This window comes from Lepus europaeus, chromosome 1 (genome assembly GCF_033115175.1).
Source record: "Lepus europaeus isolate LE1 chromosome 1, mLepTim1.pri, whole genome shotgun sequence".
Taxonomy (NCBI): domain Eukaryota; kingdom Metazoa; phylum Chordata; class Mammalia; order Lagomorpha; family Leporidae; genus Lepus; species Lepus europaeus.
In genome coordinates this window covers 163666196-163678346 of record NC_084827.1, presented here as the reverse complement: position 1 = coordinate 163678346, position 12151 = coordinate 163666196, and the positions used below count along the sequence as shown (strand labels likewise).

Genomic DNA, 12151 nt, shown 5'->3' with positions numbered 1-12151 from the left:
TCCACGCGCCATTGGCTCGTGCCTCTGGCTGTGAACTCGGGAAAGCTGCCCAAGGTTTAGCCTCTGGGCTTTGAAGACACAGCTTAAAGGTTTTACGGCATTTTGTGGTCTCCGTGATTTCTGTTAAGTCTGAACCCAGTCTGGCCCCACCGTCCTGGGTGATGGGCCTCTCCCCTGGTGAAGGCAGAGAACGAAGCACCCTCGGGGCTCCATAATACAGGTGGGGAGGGCCCCCTGGGCACGGAGGGGACCGCATCCTCGGGGTTCCATGACACAGGTGGGGAGGGCCCCCTGGGCACGGAGGGGACCGCATCCTCGGGGTTCCATGACACAGGTGGGGAGGGCCACCTGGGCACAGAGGGTACCGATTCTGACCTTGCACCTTTAGCTGTCTGGGTGTAAAGGGAGTGTGGGTCACAAGTGCCCCCTGCTGGTCCCACAGGGTCCCTCCTGAGCCACTCCGGAGAGGAAGACAGGGACACAGCATACCACCGAGCTGTCAAAACTCAACTTTATTGATTTCCAGTGTCTCCCTCTGTGTCTGAGCTCAGCCCAGCTGGCTTTGATAGGTCTCTGAGGCTCAAGGTCACAAGGGTTGGTGGCAGCCCAGGTCCCCACCCCCGCCCTCCCCAGCCACTGGGCACTCCAGGCAGGGAGGAGGAGAGGCGGCTTTGCTGTGATGTTGGAGAGAAAAGAATGGGCAGCAGGGTCAGAGGCCAAAGAAAGCCATACAAGCAGCAGCATGCCCGGAGCTCCCATCACAGGCCCCCCCGGCCACACACACCCATGGGGACAGCTTCCCTTCCCGGCTCTGCCAGCCCGCGCCCATCAACTCCCGGGCCCAGGCCTGCAAGCCCAGTCCCGCTGCTTGCCCTGGCTTGTTCCTCGGGCCCCAGGCCACTCACAGGACAAGAACCTCTCCCAGAGGCTGGAGGGCCCAACTTTACCCCGACTCCAACCCCGGAGCTGAGCAAGAGGTGTCGGGGGAACTGATGCTGGCGTCATTCCCCGTTCATCCACGTTCTTGCCACCCCTGCCGGGGGGCAAATCAAAAGACAAGATCTCCCCCTTTCACAGCCAGCGACGGGCTGGCTGGGGCTGGAACTACACGTCCCGAGATGCACAGCTCCATATCCACACACAAACACACACCGCTTCCCCCAAGCGTGATTTATCAGAAATGAGGCCGGGCACGTTGCATTCTGGGACTTGTAGTCCCCAAGAGACAGCAGCTAACACCCAGGAAACAGAGTTCACAAGGCTAAAATAGACTACTGACGCCTCCTCCCGGTGCCCACCCGCTACCCAGGCCCCAACTCTACACTCAGCATGGGCGAGGGAGAGGAATGGAGTGTCCCCTCCCAGCACATGGGGGAGGGCGCTGTCCTGTTGGAACTGTGCAGCGACTCTGGCTCCCGGACATCCAGCTCAGAACACATCTGGGGAGAGAGCGGGGGCGGGGTGACAGGAGAGAGGGTCAGCAGCAAGCCATGGAGGATGGAGCTGAGCATGCAGACCTGGGCTGGCTGCGCAGCCCCTCCCTGAGCCCTGACGCATGGTGGGGAGGCAGTCCTGGGCACAGTCCCCGCCTAGGCCTCCCTCCTGGGTCCCCTTGGCCCTATCCCACCTCTCCCAGGTTAGCCAGCCTCGCCTCTGCCTAGTCCCACGGCCAGGGCAGGCTGAGGCAGCAGGAGGAAGGGAGGAATGGACTCTGGTTCCGACCTGGACAGCTGAGCCACTCCCACGCCCCGCTCCCAGCGCGCCCCCCCGCCCCCCACCAGATGACCTCACGGCCCCACCGGCCCCAGCATCTTCCTCGGCACACTGAGGCCTTCTCCGGGAAGGAAGGAGAAGGGAGTCCTAGCCAGACGGCAGTGAAAGCAAGCGATGCGGCCCGCGGGGCGTTGCGGAGAACAGAGTGGGAGGGAGGAGAAGCACACCAGAAAGGAAGCAACAGAGACGGTCAGAGCTCGACACTGCGCGGCGGGCCAAGGGGCGGCTGCGGCTGGACCAGCACAGCGGGCGGCCGCTCAGCCGGCACTGCGGCGGGGGAGCAACCGACTCAGGCTGAGGGCCGAGCCCTCCTTCTTTGGCAACACCACCAGCGACACGGGTGGCAGAGGACTGGGCGCAGAAGGCCCACCCAGGCCATTAGAAATCTCAGAAGCTCCCCATCTGACGATCGGGGCCTCTGAGTTCCCCAGGCCCTTCCGCTGTCCTGAAGTCCCCTCCCTGGGTGTCACCCAGGGACCTATCAGCCCCAGGCTGAGCACAGCAAATCCCAAATCCACACTGCAGTGCAGGAGGGGAGGACCTCGGGAGGGAAACTCGTAGTGGGAGCCTGGAGTCAGAGACAGGCTCCTCTCGGCTCTCCTGACAGTGAGCCGGACCCCCGGCCGAGACCCCAGTCAGGCGACGGAGGGCCCGGGGCTCAGAGAATGAGGCAGCGAGAGGCTTTGTCCTCCGGGGATGGACTGCGTTCTGCTGCGTCACCCCTCGCGCCCCCCTGGGTGCCCGCCCTGCCTGCATCTTGGTGGTGGGCCTTGAGCCGCCCCTGCCGCTGCTGCTCCCCCCGCCCACCTGCCGGTTTCTTCCCAGCTGCCTCCATCTCAGACAGGCTATAGGCCATGGCAAGCTGCAAGTCCTCATCATCTTCAGAGAGGTCACTGTCGGAGGGGCGGGAGGCAGGCGTCTGCCGCACGTGCAGGCCCCCGGCCCTGGAGGGGACGGACTGTTGCTGCTCCCGGCGGCTCAGCTCCAAGCCCAGTGCCAGGTCATCGGGGACACCTGCAAGAATCGGGGACCCCATGAGACCCTCATTCCAGGCCAGGGCATCCTGCCAGACCTCCTCGTGCACTGAAGGCTCTGACCACGCAGTCCTGCAGCACCTGCGGCCGTGATGATGCGACAGGGAGGGGTCAGGACCCCACCAGGCAGGAGCCCCGTCCTCGGACAACCTACTCAACCTCCCTGCACTGCCTCCTCCTCACCTGTGAAATGGCAATGAGGAGAGGGCCTACGTCCAGACACTGTCCTGGTGACTGGATCAGACAGCCCGTGCCCAGGACCCGCAACACAGGGCACCCAGCATCAGCTGGCACAGGAGGCTAGCCACAGGGACTCCTGTGCGACATGCTGCTGTGGCAGCGTGCCACTCCAGGAATTCTGCATCCTGATTTACCCATCACTTGACGGGGAAGAATCTTGGGCCTGGGGTCCTTGGATGTTAGGGCCAATTAGCTGCGCTACAGCTCAGGCTCCTGGATTAAAAACCAAGCAACCAGCACCTGCCCGGATTCTTTAATAATACAGGGAGGGCCAGCATTGTGGCACAGGGGGAACAGTCGCCACCTGTGATGCTGGCATCCCATAGGGGCCCCCAGTCCAAGTCAAGTCCTGGCTGTTCCACTTCTGATCCAGCTCTCTGCTGACGCATCTGGGAAAGCAGCAGAAGATGGCCCAAGTACTTGGGCCCCTGCACCCACATAGGAGACCCATATGAAGCTCCTGGCTTCAGCCTGGCCCAGTCCTGGTCATTGTGGCCATTTGGGGAGTGAACCAGCAGACAGAAGCCTGCTCTCTCTCCCTCTCTCTCTCTCTGTAACTCTACCTTTCAAATCAATAAGTAAATCTTTAAATAAAAAAAAAAAGAATACAGGGGATATTATATATGTGAAGTGCTTTAAAAAGAGTACAGGGTGGAGCAGGTGTTTGGGAAAGCAGTTACGACACTTGGGCCACCCACACCCATGTCAGAGTGGCCAGGTTTATGTCTGGGCTCCCTTCCAATTCTGGCCTCCTCTTATTGGTGCTCTCTGGAAGGCAGAGATGACGGCTCAAGTATTTGGGTCTCTGTGACCCAGTGGGAGACCTGGAATAAGTTCCAGGCTCCTCGGGGCCGGCACTATGGCGTAGTGGGTAAGCATGGCCTGCAGCACCAGCATCCCATATGGGCACCAGTTTGAGTCCTGGCTGCTCCATTTCCAATCCAGCTCTGCTATGGCCCGGGAAAGCAGCAGACAATGGACCAGGTGCTTGGGCCCCTGCACCTGCATAGGAGACCCAGAAGAAGCTCCTGGCTCCTGGCTTCGTATCAGCCCAGCTCCGGCCATTGAGGCCATTTGGGGAATGAACCAGCGGATTGAAGATCTCTCTCTCTCTGCCTCTGCCTCTGCCTTTCTGTAACTTTGCCTTTCAAATAAATAAATCTTTTAAAAAGGAAACATTTCTCACAGGAAGCACGCAGTGAAGTGCTATCTAGGATGGTTGCCAATCCAATCACATATCTTTTAAAAAAAATACCAGCTATTGCAGGTATTTGGAGAGTGAAACACTGGATGGAAAATCTCTCTCTCTCTCTCTCTCTCTCTCTCTCTCTCCTTATAAATAAGCATTAAACAAGCCAACAAGAGTGAAACGTTTGCAAACGTGCAGCACTGTACTGATGAGGCTGGCAATCAGCCTGCTCTCAGAGCCCTCTGCCTTTCTCGGGACCACCAGCTCGGGTCCTGCCCTGGGGGTCCATGGCTGCTGTTCCCTCCGGACTCTGGGAGGGCTCACAGAGGGGTGCTGGGGCGGGGGCTTCAGGGACTGGGGGGCAGAGCGGCTCCTCACCGTTGATCGTGACCGACTTCAGTTGCCCGTCCTCCTCCACTTCCACTCGCTCCTGCCCGTTCTCCATGATTCTGTGGGAGGCAGCGGAGTCCAGTCAACCCACGGCAGGCGCTGCCTGCAGGCACCGCCCCAAGCCCCCACGACGCCCTCACGCCCGGACCCTGCTCCTCCCTGGGCGGCCCCGGGAATCCTCACCTGCGGGTCGTGATGCGGCGTCCTTGCACAAAGGTGGTAGACGTGGAAACCGAGCGGAAAGCGCCCGCTCCGGGACTGAAGGAGAAAGATGAGGAGGAGAAATCTGGTGTCGGGACAGAGGAGGAGGAGGAGAGGCTGTTAGTTGGGGGTCCCGCGCTGCCTGCTGCGGTCACCCAGCGCCAGGGGACTCGGCGGGGCGTCCCACAGAGCAGCCTGGAGGCAGGTCCCACACAGACTTGGGGGAGCCACAGCTGACGCCAAGGGGGCCAGGCTCAGAGCCTGCAAAACCGGGAAGGGACGGCGCTTACCAGAGTGCCCAGGGAAGGAGGAGGAGAAGGTAAAGAAGGGGCCGGAGTGTCGGGAACCCCGGCTCTGAAGCTCCGCAAAGGGGCCCAGGTCATCTGCAACCAAAAGACAGATTAGCAGTCACTTGCATTAGAGACCGCCCCCAAAAACGGGCAAACGCTGCCTCTCAGTCGGAAAATCGAAGCTGCTACCCAGCCAGGTGCATTTCTAGTTTTGTTCTCCCATTTAAAATTTACTTTTTTTTTTTTTTTTTTAATTAGAAAGGCAGCAAGACAGACACAAAGACAGGGACAGGTTTTCCGTCTGCTGGTGCACACCCCCAGATGTCTGCAGCAGCCAGGGCTGGGCCAGGCCCAAGCCAGGAGCTGGGAACTCAGCCCAGGTGTCCTGCATGAGTGGCAGGGACTTGAACCATCACCGCTGCCTCCAGGACACGCATTAGCAGGAGGCTGGAGTTGGAAGTGGGGCCAGGGCTCCACCGTGGGACGCAGGCATCCCAGGTGGTGTCCTTCCTAACTGAACCAACACCTGCCCCTGTCTTTCCATTTCTACATGGGTTCATTCACAAGTTAAATTTCCTTTTAAAAATATTAACAAGACAGAGTGACAGAGAGAGAGGGAAAGAGAGAGATCTGCCATCTGCTGGTTCATGACAGTCAAAGAGAACCAGGAGCCAGAACTCGATCCAGGTCTCCTACACGGGTGGCAGGAACCCAAGTACTGGGGACAGCATTTGCTGCCTCCCAGGCACGTTCGCAGCAGCTGGATCAGAAGAGCAGGGTAGCCAAGACGCAAGCCGGGCGCTCCAACATGAAATGCATGCATCCCAAGTGGTAGATGACATACTGCGCCACAGCACTGCCCCATTACATTGCTTGTTGATATTACGTACGAAAATGCTCACTGGATCATTCTGTCCCACTAGAGTAAAGGACGGGCGGGAGGGAAGGAAAGAGAGGGGGAGCAGGTGGCTCCTTCAGACAGATCGGCAGGACCCACGGCGAGGGGTCCCGGCTCTGCCACGTGCCGTGTGACTTTAAATAAGTTACTTGTGCCTCAGTTTTCTCGTCTGTAAACAGGGACTAAAATCACCCCCCTCCCCGGGTTCACTCGAGGATTAGGGGAAATAAAGTACCTGGCACGTATTAATCATTCCCCCAACAGGGGCTGTTGTTAGGTGTGATGTTATTACTATTGTCACGTGACGCTTCGAGTGTGCTTCCACGGCTGTTATTGTGGCGGCCTAACAATGTGTCACTGTTGCCGTCCCTTGCTAAGGCCAGGCTGTGAGGGCTCACTGCAGGGTCACGTGGCTGCCGGCCTGTGTGAGCCTCTGTCCTGCTCTCACTGGCCCCACCCCCGTGACACAGAATCTGCCGTGCAGCGGTGCTTCCCTCGCCCTCCTGCCTAAGGCGGATGGAGGGCAGGCCTCGCTCAGAGACTGCCGGGCACTCACCAAAGAGCTCGGCAAAAGGGTCTCCGCTCCCGAAGAACTCCCGGAAGACCTCCTCGGGGCTGCGGAAGGTGAAGCCGAAGCCAGGTCCTCCGGCGCCAGCCTCTGCCCGCGCCGGGCCGGTTCCTGGAGGAGAGGCAGGATGAGCAGGGGACTGTGGGTGTGCATCCTGCCCCGAGCCAGGGGCTCCAACCTACGCCACCTCGGAGGGAGCGTCCTACTGCAGGAAGCTGCCCTCCCCTCTTCTCCTCCCTGACCCACTTCCAGTCCTGGGCCCCGCCTCTCCACCTACCTGCCCCCGCCAGCCCTTCCCGGCCATAGCGGTCGTAGATCTCCCGCTTGTGCTCTGGAAAGAGAGATCACATCATTTCTCCCCCGCTCTGGGTGGCGGCCGCCCCCCCACAGGCCAGGACCCTCAAAGGACTGTGGGAGACAGACACAGGGGGCGCGGTAGGGTGTCCAGGGGCCACGGGCGGCAGGCTGCAGCAGCTCAGCCCTTCCCACAGCTGGCTCCTTCTCATCCCTACGACGGACATGGTATCAGTCCCTTATCTCTCAGGGCCGCCGCAGGAACTACATGACTACATGAGATAATCCAGGCAGACAGCTCCGCACAGCGACTGACACACGGTAGCAAACACTTGCTAGTTTTCACCATGTTATTTACCAGGGCTGAGCCTAAGTGCCACCTCCAGCACTTCCGTGCCCACCGTCCCCAGACCAGGTGCCCATGACTCCCCACAGCCCACGGCCCTGCTACTCTCCTTTGGAACACTCTTCCCATCTGCGGCCCTGGCTGAGGGTCCACTTGGCTTGTGTCAGTCGTCTCTGACCAGGATAGGAAGAGCCCCACAGGACAAGGCCAGGGCCTGCTGGTCCTCTCCCCACCACCACCACCCTGCTTCCCAGACGCCCACAAGTGCCTGGCCCCAACAGCACTCGATGCAAACTTCTTGAATGAGTGAAGCACAGACCTGGATCCCTATTCCAGCTCTGTATGACCTGGAGCCAGTGAGTTCACCTCTCAGAGCCTGTTTCTCTGCCTGGAACACGGGAGGGGTAAAGCTGCCTTGCAGCATGGCTGCGAGCACTCAGGGAGATGAGACCCCCAGCACCTGCCAGGAGGCACCTGCCCCACTTCACTCCCCTCGGCAGGCCCCTCGCGGCCCTACCACACCTGCGGAACACACGTGGAGCTGTGCTGGTGGGAGGGGGCCAGGCCGGAAGCAGGCCTGGGGGAGATGGTGATGGTGGCTTTGGGAAGGAGCCAGATGGGTCACGGAGTGGGTGGGGGGACGCACTGGGCCCTGCCCTGACCCCGCGGGCCTTACTGTCAGAGAGCACTTCGTAGGCTTCAGCCACCTCCTTAAACTTCTTCTCAGCAAACTCCTTATTGTCCGGGTTCTTGTCTGGGTGCCACTGTAGAGCCTTCCGCCGGTACCTGCGGGGAGCGGGTTCAGAGGGCAGGGGTCAGGGACAAAGGCCAACACTTCCCACCAGGGCCCTGAGCGGAGCCGCTTGCCTGCCACTGCCCTCGCCCCACTGCCTGTGCTGCGAGCAGTTCAGGGGATTCTCTCCGGCTGGCGCTAGGACTGCGGGGACGCACACATGATTCCGCGAGGGTGAGCCAGCTCCGGCCCTAAGCCCTCCCTGGGGCTCGCTGGACCTGGGCGGCCAAGGTTGGGGCAGCCGTGGCCCCTCCTGCTCCGCGTAGAGCCGGGCACCTTTGCGCTGCTCTCCCAAGCAAAGCCCACGCCTAGGAGCTGAGGTTCGGGTGGAGAGGGGGGCGGGGCAGGGCCTCCGGACAGGACCCACCGGGCCGCCCCCGGCCCTAACTTCCCACTCCGGACTCCCTCCTACTTTCAGGGGTCTCCTTTCTCCCTACGGTGTCATTCAGAGGCCGGCCCCCATGCCTCCCAAGGCCCCGGTGCCCTGAGACGTCTACAGGTGTCACAGAGGGGCGGAGAGGCGCCCGCAGCGCGGCCGCGGCACTTACGCCTTCTTGATGTCGTCAGCGGACGCACTCCGCGGCACGTCTAGAATCTCGTAGTAGGATGCCATGGCAACTCGGCGGGCGTCAGGCCGGCCTCCTCCGGGCTGCAGGCGAGAAGGCGTCAGGCGGAGGCCCGGCAGGAGACGGAAGCGGGGCCCGCGGCGCTCAGCCTGCGGCCGGCGACGGCGCCCCCTCCCGCAGCCTTATCGGAGCCCCCCGGACTCCCGCAGCCCGGCCCTGGGCCCCGGCCGCACCTCCTCCGCCGGGGGTCCCCGGCCTCCTGCGGCGCCCCGCCCCTGCCCCGCGCCGGGAACCGTCTGGCAGCGGCGGCCCGGCTCGCGGCCGCAGCGTAGGACGCGCCGGCCCCGCTGTGCGCGCCAGCATGCGTCAGCGGCACGGAAGCTACTAGAGCCGGAGAGGGGCGGCTCGGCCTGTCACCCCGGGCGGGGGAGGGCGCTGCAGGGGCTGCCGGGAGATGGGGGCGGAGCCGGCTATTTTGGGCCTGCACCCGGACGACGTCATCCCCAGCTGGGACCTGGGGATCCATCCCGGCGTGACGCAGTCGCACCCGCACAGGGGCAGGGGCGGCCGACCTGCAGGCCGCCTGGCCCGGGGTCCCCGTGTCGCTGGCCTCTGAACACGCTCCGTGACCCTTATTCGTTCCGGAGGCCACCGCCTCTGAGTGCAATTCCTCCCCCTCCGTGGGCTCCAGATCCTCAAAAGAGGCTGCCCTGTGCCCGAGTAGGTCAGAGCTGCCTTTTATAACCTCGCGTGGCATCTGCTTCCTCATGCTTGTCAGAGCCACAAATTAGCATTCACTGGCTTATTCGATTATCGTTCACCTCCCCCACTAGAATGTAAATAGCACAGCCTGAGAGTTGTGTCTTTTTAAGCACTGGTGAGGGTTAACAGTGATCTGCTGGGAGATTCAATGAGCAGGTGCAAAGCTCCTGACAAGTGTGCCACATTGGGGGAGGGGGTGGGAGGTCACAGGGGACCCTAAAAGGGAAGGTGTTCGATTTAGGGTTTTTCTGGCTCAACCGATCCTGGATAGGCCTGTGACACCTCAAAATGACTCCTGAGTCCAGGTCTCATGGGAGAGGTAGGGAACCTTCCAGAACTGGCCCGCTCGATGCCACCCAGAGAAATCCACAAGCAGTGGTGGAGCACTCGATGCTGCCAGGCTGCAGAGAGAAGAGTGGGGCCCAATCCCTTACTTTCCGAGAACTTGAACTTGATAAGGCACCGGTCCATCCACACAGTCCACTGAGAAACCCCGAGAATTCGCAAACAGACCTAGATCTGCAACCTGGCACTGCCAGGAGAGGGGAAAACCTCTGAGGGCTCAGTGTGGTCTCCCCAAATATCAGTAGCGCCTAAGGGTGTCTGAAAGTCAAATGGCGCAGTGGTACAGAGTAGATAGGATTAAACGCAAGCCCATCCCCCCCCCCCACCCCCCCCCCGCTTCCTGGTGGGCCCCAGCAGCAGCGGCTCCAGCCATCCGGAGCAGTGGTTCAGGCTGGGTGACCTGGGAATGCTTCACCAAAGAGAAGGGCCTGTGCCCGCCGACAGGAGACAAGGAGGTGCCCGGTGGTCCGGGTTTCCCGGCTGCCCATCACCTGAACCTGCCGCCTACACTTGAGGAATAGCCACCCCAGCTAGGGTATCGACCCTTCATGGGAGGCAGGCCACCCTTTGCTACAAAGCCCTGGCGCTTGCTCTCCCAGACTTCTCGGCTCTAAGGTTGCTGCCAATCTGATGCTGCAACTGGGACTTTGAATCTGGAGCGGGTCACTGAAAAGCGCAGGCAATTGAGAATTCGGGTCTGCCTTGGTGGTGGCCATGAGGGCCTGCAGCGACCTCTAGTGTCTGGAGGGGGAAGTATCAGCCTCAGTGCCTGGGCCGGGGTCCTCATCACAGGAGAGGGCCGGGGGTCTCCTGCACAGGGGACCCTGTGCCCTGACCTTGACCCCAGCCTGGCTGCTCAGCTTCCCTTGGTGCCTGCCTGTTTCTTGCTTGTTTGGGAGGGGGCTGAGGGTAGGGAGCAAGAGGTTAGATTAGGTATTTTGCTTTTATAAATTCGACAGAGGTACTTCTGCTGATTACAGCAAGAGGCCTGATTGGCCCAGAGACTTGGCATAAGAGGGAGGAGTAGGTCAGGTTAACTCGCTCCAAAATCTTCAAATCTCTGCCTTTTTCTTCTCACTTCTGTATCCACAGACAGCTTCTAGCCCCTGCCACGTGGGTGGTGTTCTATTAATTACACAAAGGGCCTAGATGCCCACCCCTGTGCTCAAGGAGATGGTAACCTAGTTGGGACACAGACAAATGACAACCCAGGGAAGTTACATGGAGCACAAGTAATAGATACGAGGTTAATTTCCTTGACTCTCAAAGAAATACAACAAATTAATAAGACAAGAAATACAGTGTTTAAAAGATTATTTATGGCCGGCGCCATGGCTCAACAGGCTAATCCTCCACCTTGCGGCACCGGCACACTGGGTTCTAGTCCTGGTCGGGGCGCCGGATTCTGTCCCGGTTGCCCCTTTTCCAGGCCAGCCCTCTGCTATGGCCCGGGAGTGCAGTGCAGGATGGCCCAAGTGCTTGGGCCCTGCAACCCATGGGAGACCACGAGAAGTACCTGGCTCCTGCCTTCGGATCAGCGCGGTGCGCCGGCTGCAGCACGCCGGCCACGGCGGCCATTGGAGGGTGAACCAACGGCAAAGGAAGACCTTTCTCTCTGTCTCTCTCTCTCACTGTCCACTCTGCCTGCAAAAAAAATATATATATATATATATATACATATATATATTTATATTTGAAAGACAGAGAGAGAGAGAAGAGAGATCCTTCATCCACTGGTTTACTCCCCAAAAGGCTGCAACAGCTAGGTCTGGACCAGACTGAAAGCATGAACCAGGAACTCCATCCTGGTCTCCCATGTAGGTGGCAGGGCCCAAGCACTTGGGCCATCTTCCACTGCTTTCTCAGGCTCATTAGCAGGAAGTGGATCAGAAGTAGAGTAGCTGGGACTTGAACCAGCATTCTGACATAGAATATAGGTGTCCCAAAAAGCAGTTCAACCTGCTGCACCACAAGGCCAGCCCCATACAAGACATTTTTTTAAATGGGCAGAGGGCGCAGTCCACAGAAGAGGAAATACTGGCTTTTTAAACAAATGGAAAGATGTTCAATCTCATTCCTAACAAGAGAAGTACGAACAAAAGCTGCAACAAAACACTGTGCTTCACCTAGCGATTCATTGACAAAGATGGGAAAGTTTAAGCCAAGGTGTGAGCACAGACCTTCTCCTACGGCCCCAGTGGGAGGGTGAGTGATTTGTGTAACTTCTAAAAGGAGCAATATGGGAGCCAGCGCTGTGCTGCAGTGGGTAAGACCACCGCTGATGATGCCAGCATCCCATATGGGCGCCAGTTCAAGTCCTGGCTGCTCCACTTCAAATTCAGCTCCCTGCTAATGTGCCTAGAAAGCAGTGGAAGGTGGATTAAATGCTTGGGCCCCTGTCACCCACATGGGAGACACAGAAGAAGCTCCTGGCTCCTGGTTTGGGCCCTGACCTTTGTGGC

At 59.8% G+C, this 12151-nt stretch overlaps 1 protein-coding gene across 2 annotated transcripts; it reads right to left on the bottom strand.

Annotated features, from left to right (window-relative positions):
• Positions 1 to 494: 494 nt before the first annotated feature.
• DNAJB2 (DnaJ heat shock protein family (Hsp40) member B2) lies at positions 495 to 8772 on the bottom strand. 2 transcript variants are annotated; one of them, XM_062192429.1, is made up of 9 exons: positions 8565 to 8769; positions 7900 to 8009; positions 6861 to 6914; positions 6572 to 6694; positions 5118 to 5210; positions 4810 to 4912; positions 4615 to 4685; positions 2581 to 2787; positions 495 to 1439 (listed from the first exon to the last, which is right to left on the bottom strand). In XM_062192429.1, exons 1-9 carry the CDS (start codon positions 8627 to 8629, stop codon positions 1429 to 1431), a joined length of 837 nt encoding a protein of 278 aa, XP_062048413.1. In that variant the 5' UTR covers positions 8630 to 8769; the 3' UTR covers positions 495 to 1428. The 2 variants fall into 2 exon arrangements, with proteins under 2 accessions (XP_062048413.1, XP_062048403.1); XM_062192419.1 differs by lacking the exon at positions 495 to 1439 and having other exon boundaries at positions 2330 to 2787; positions 8565 to 8772.
• Between the last annotated feature and the right edge of the window lie 3379 nt (positions 8773 to 12151).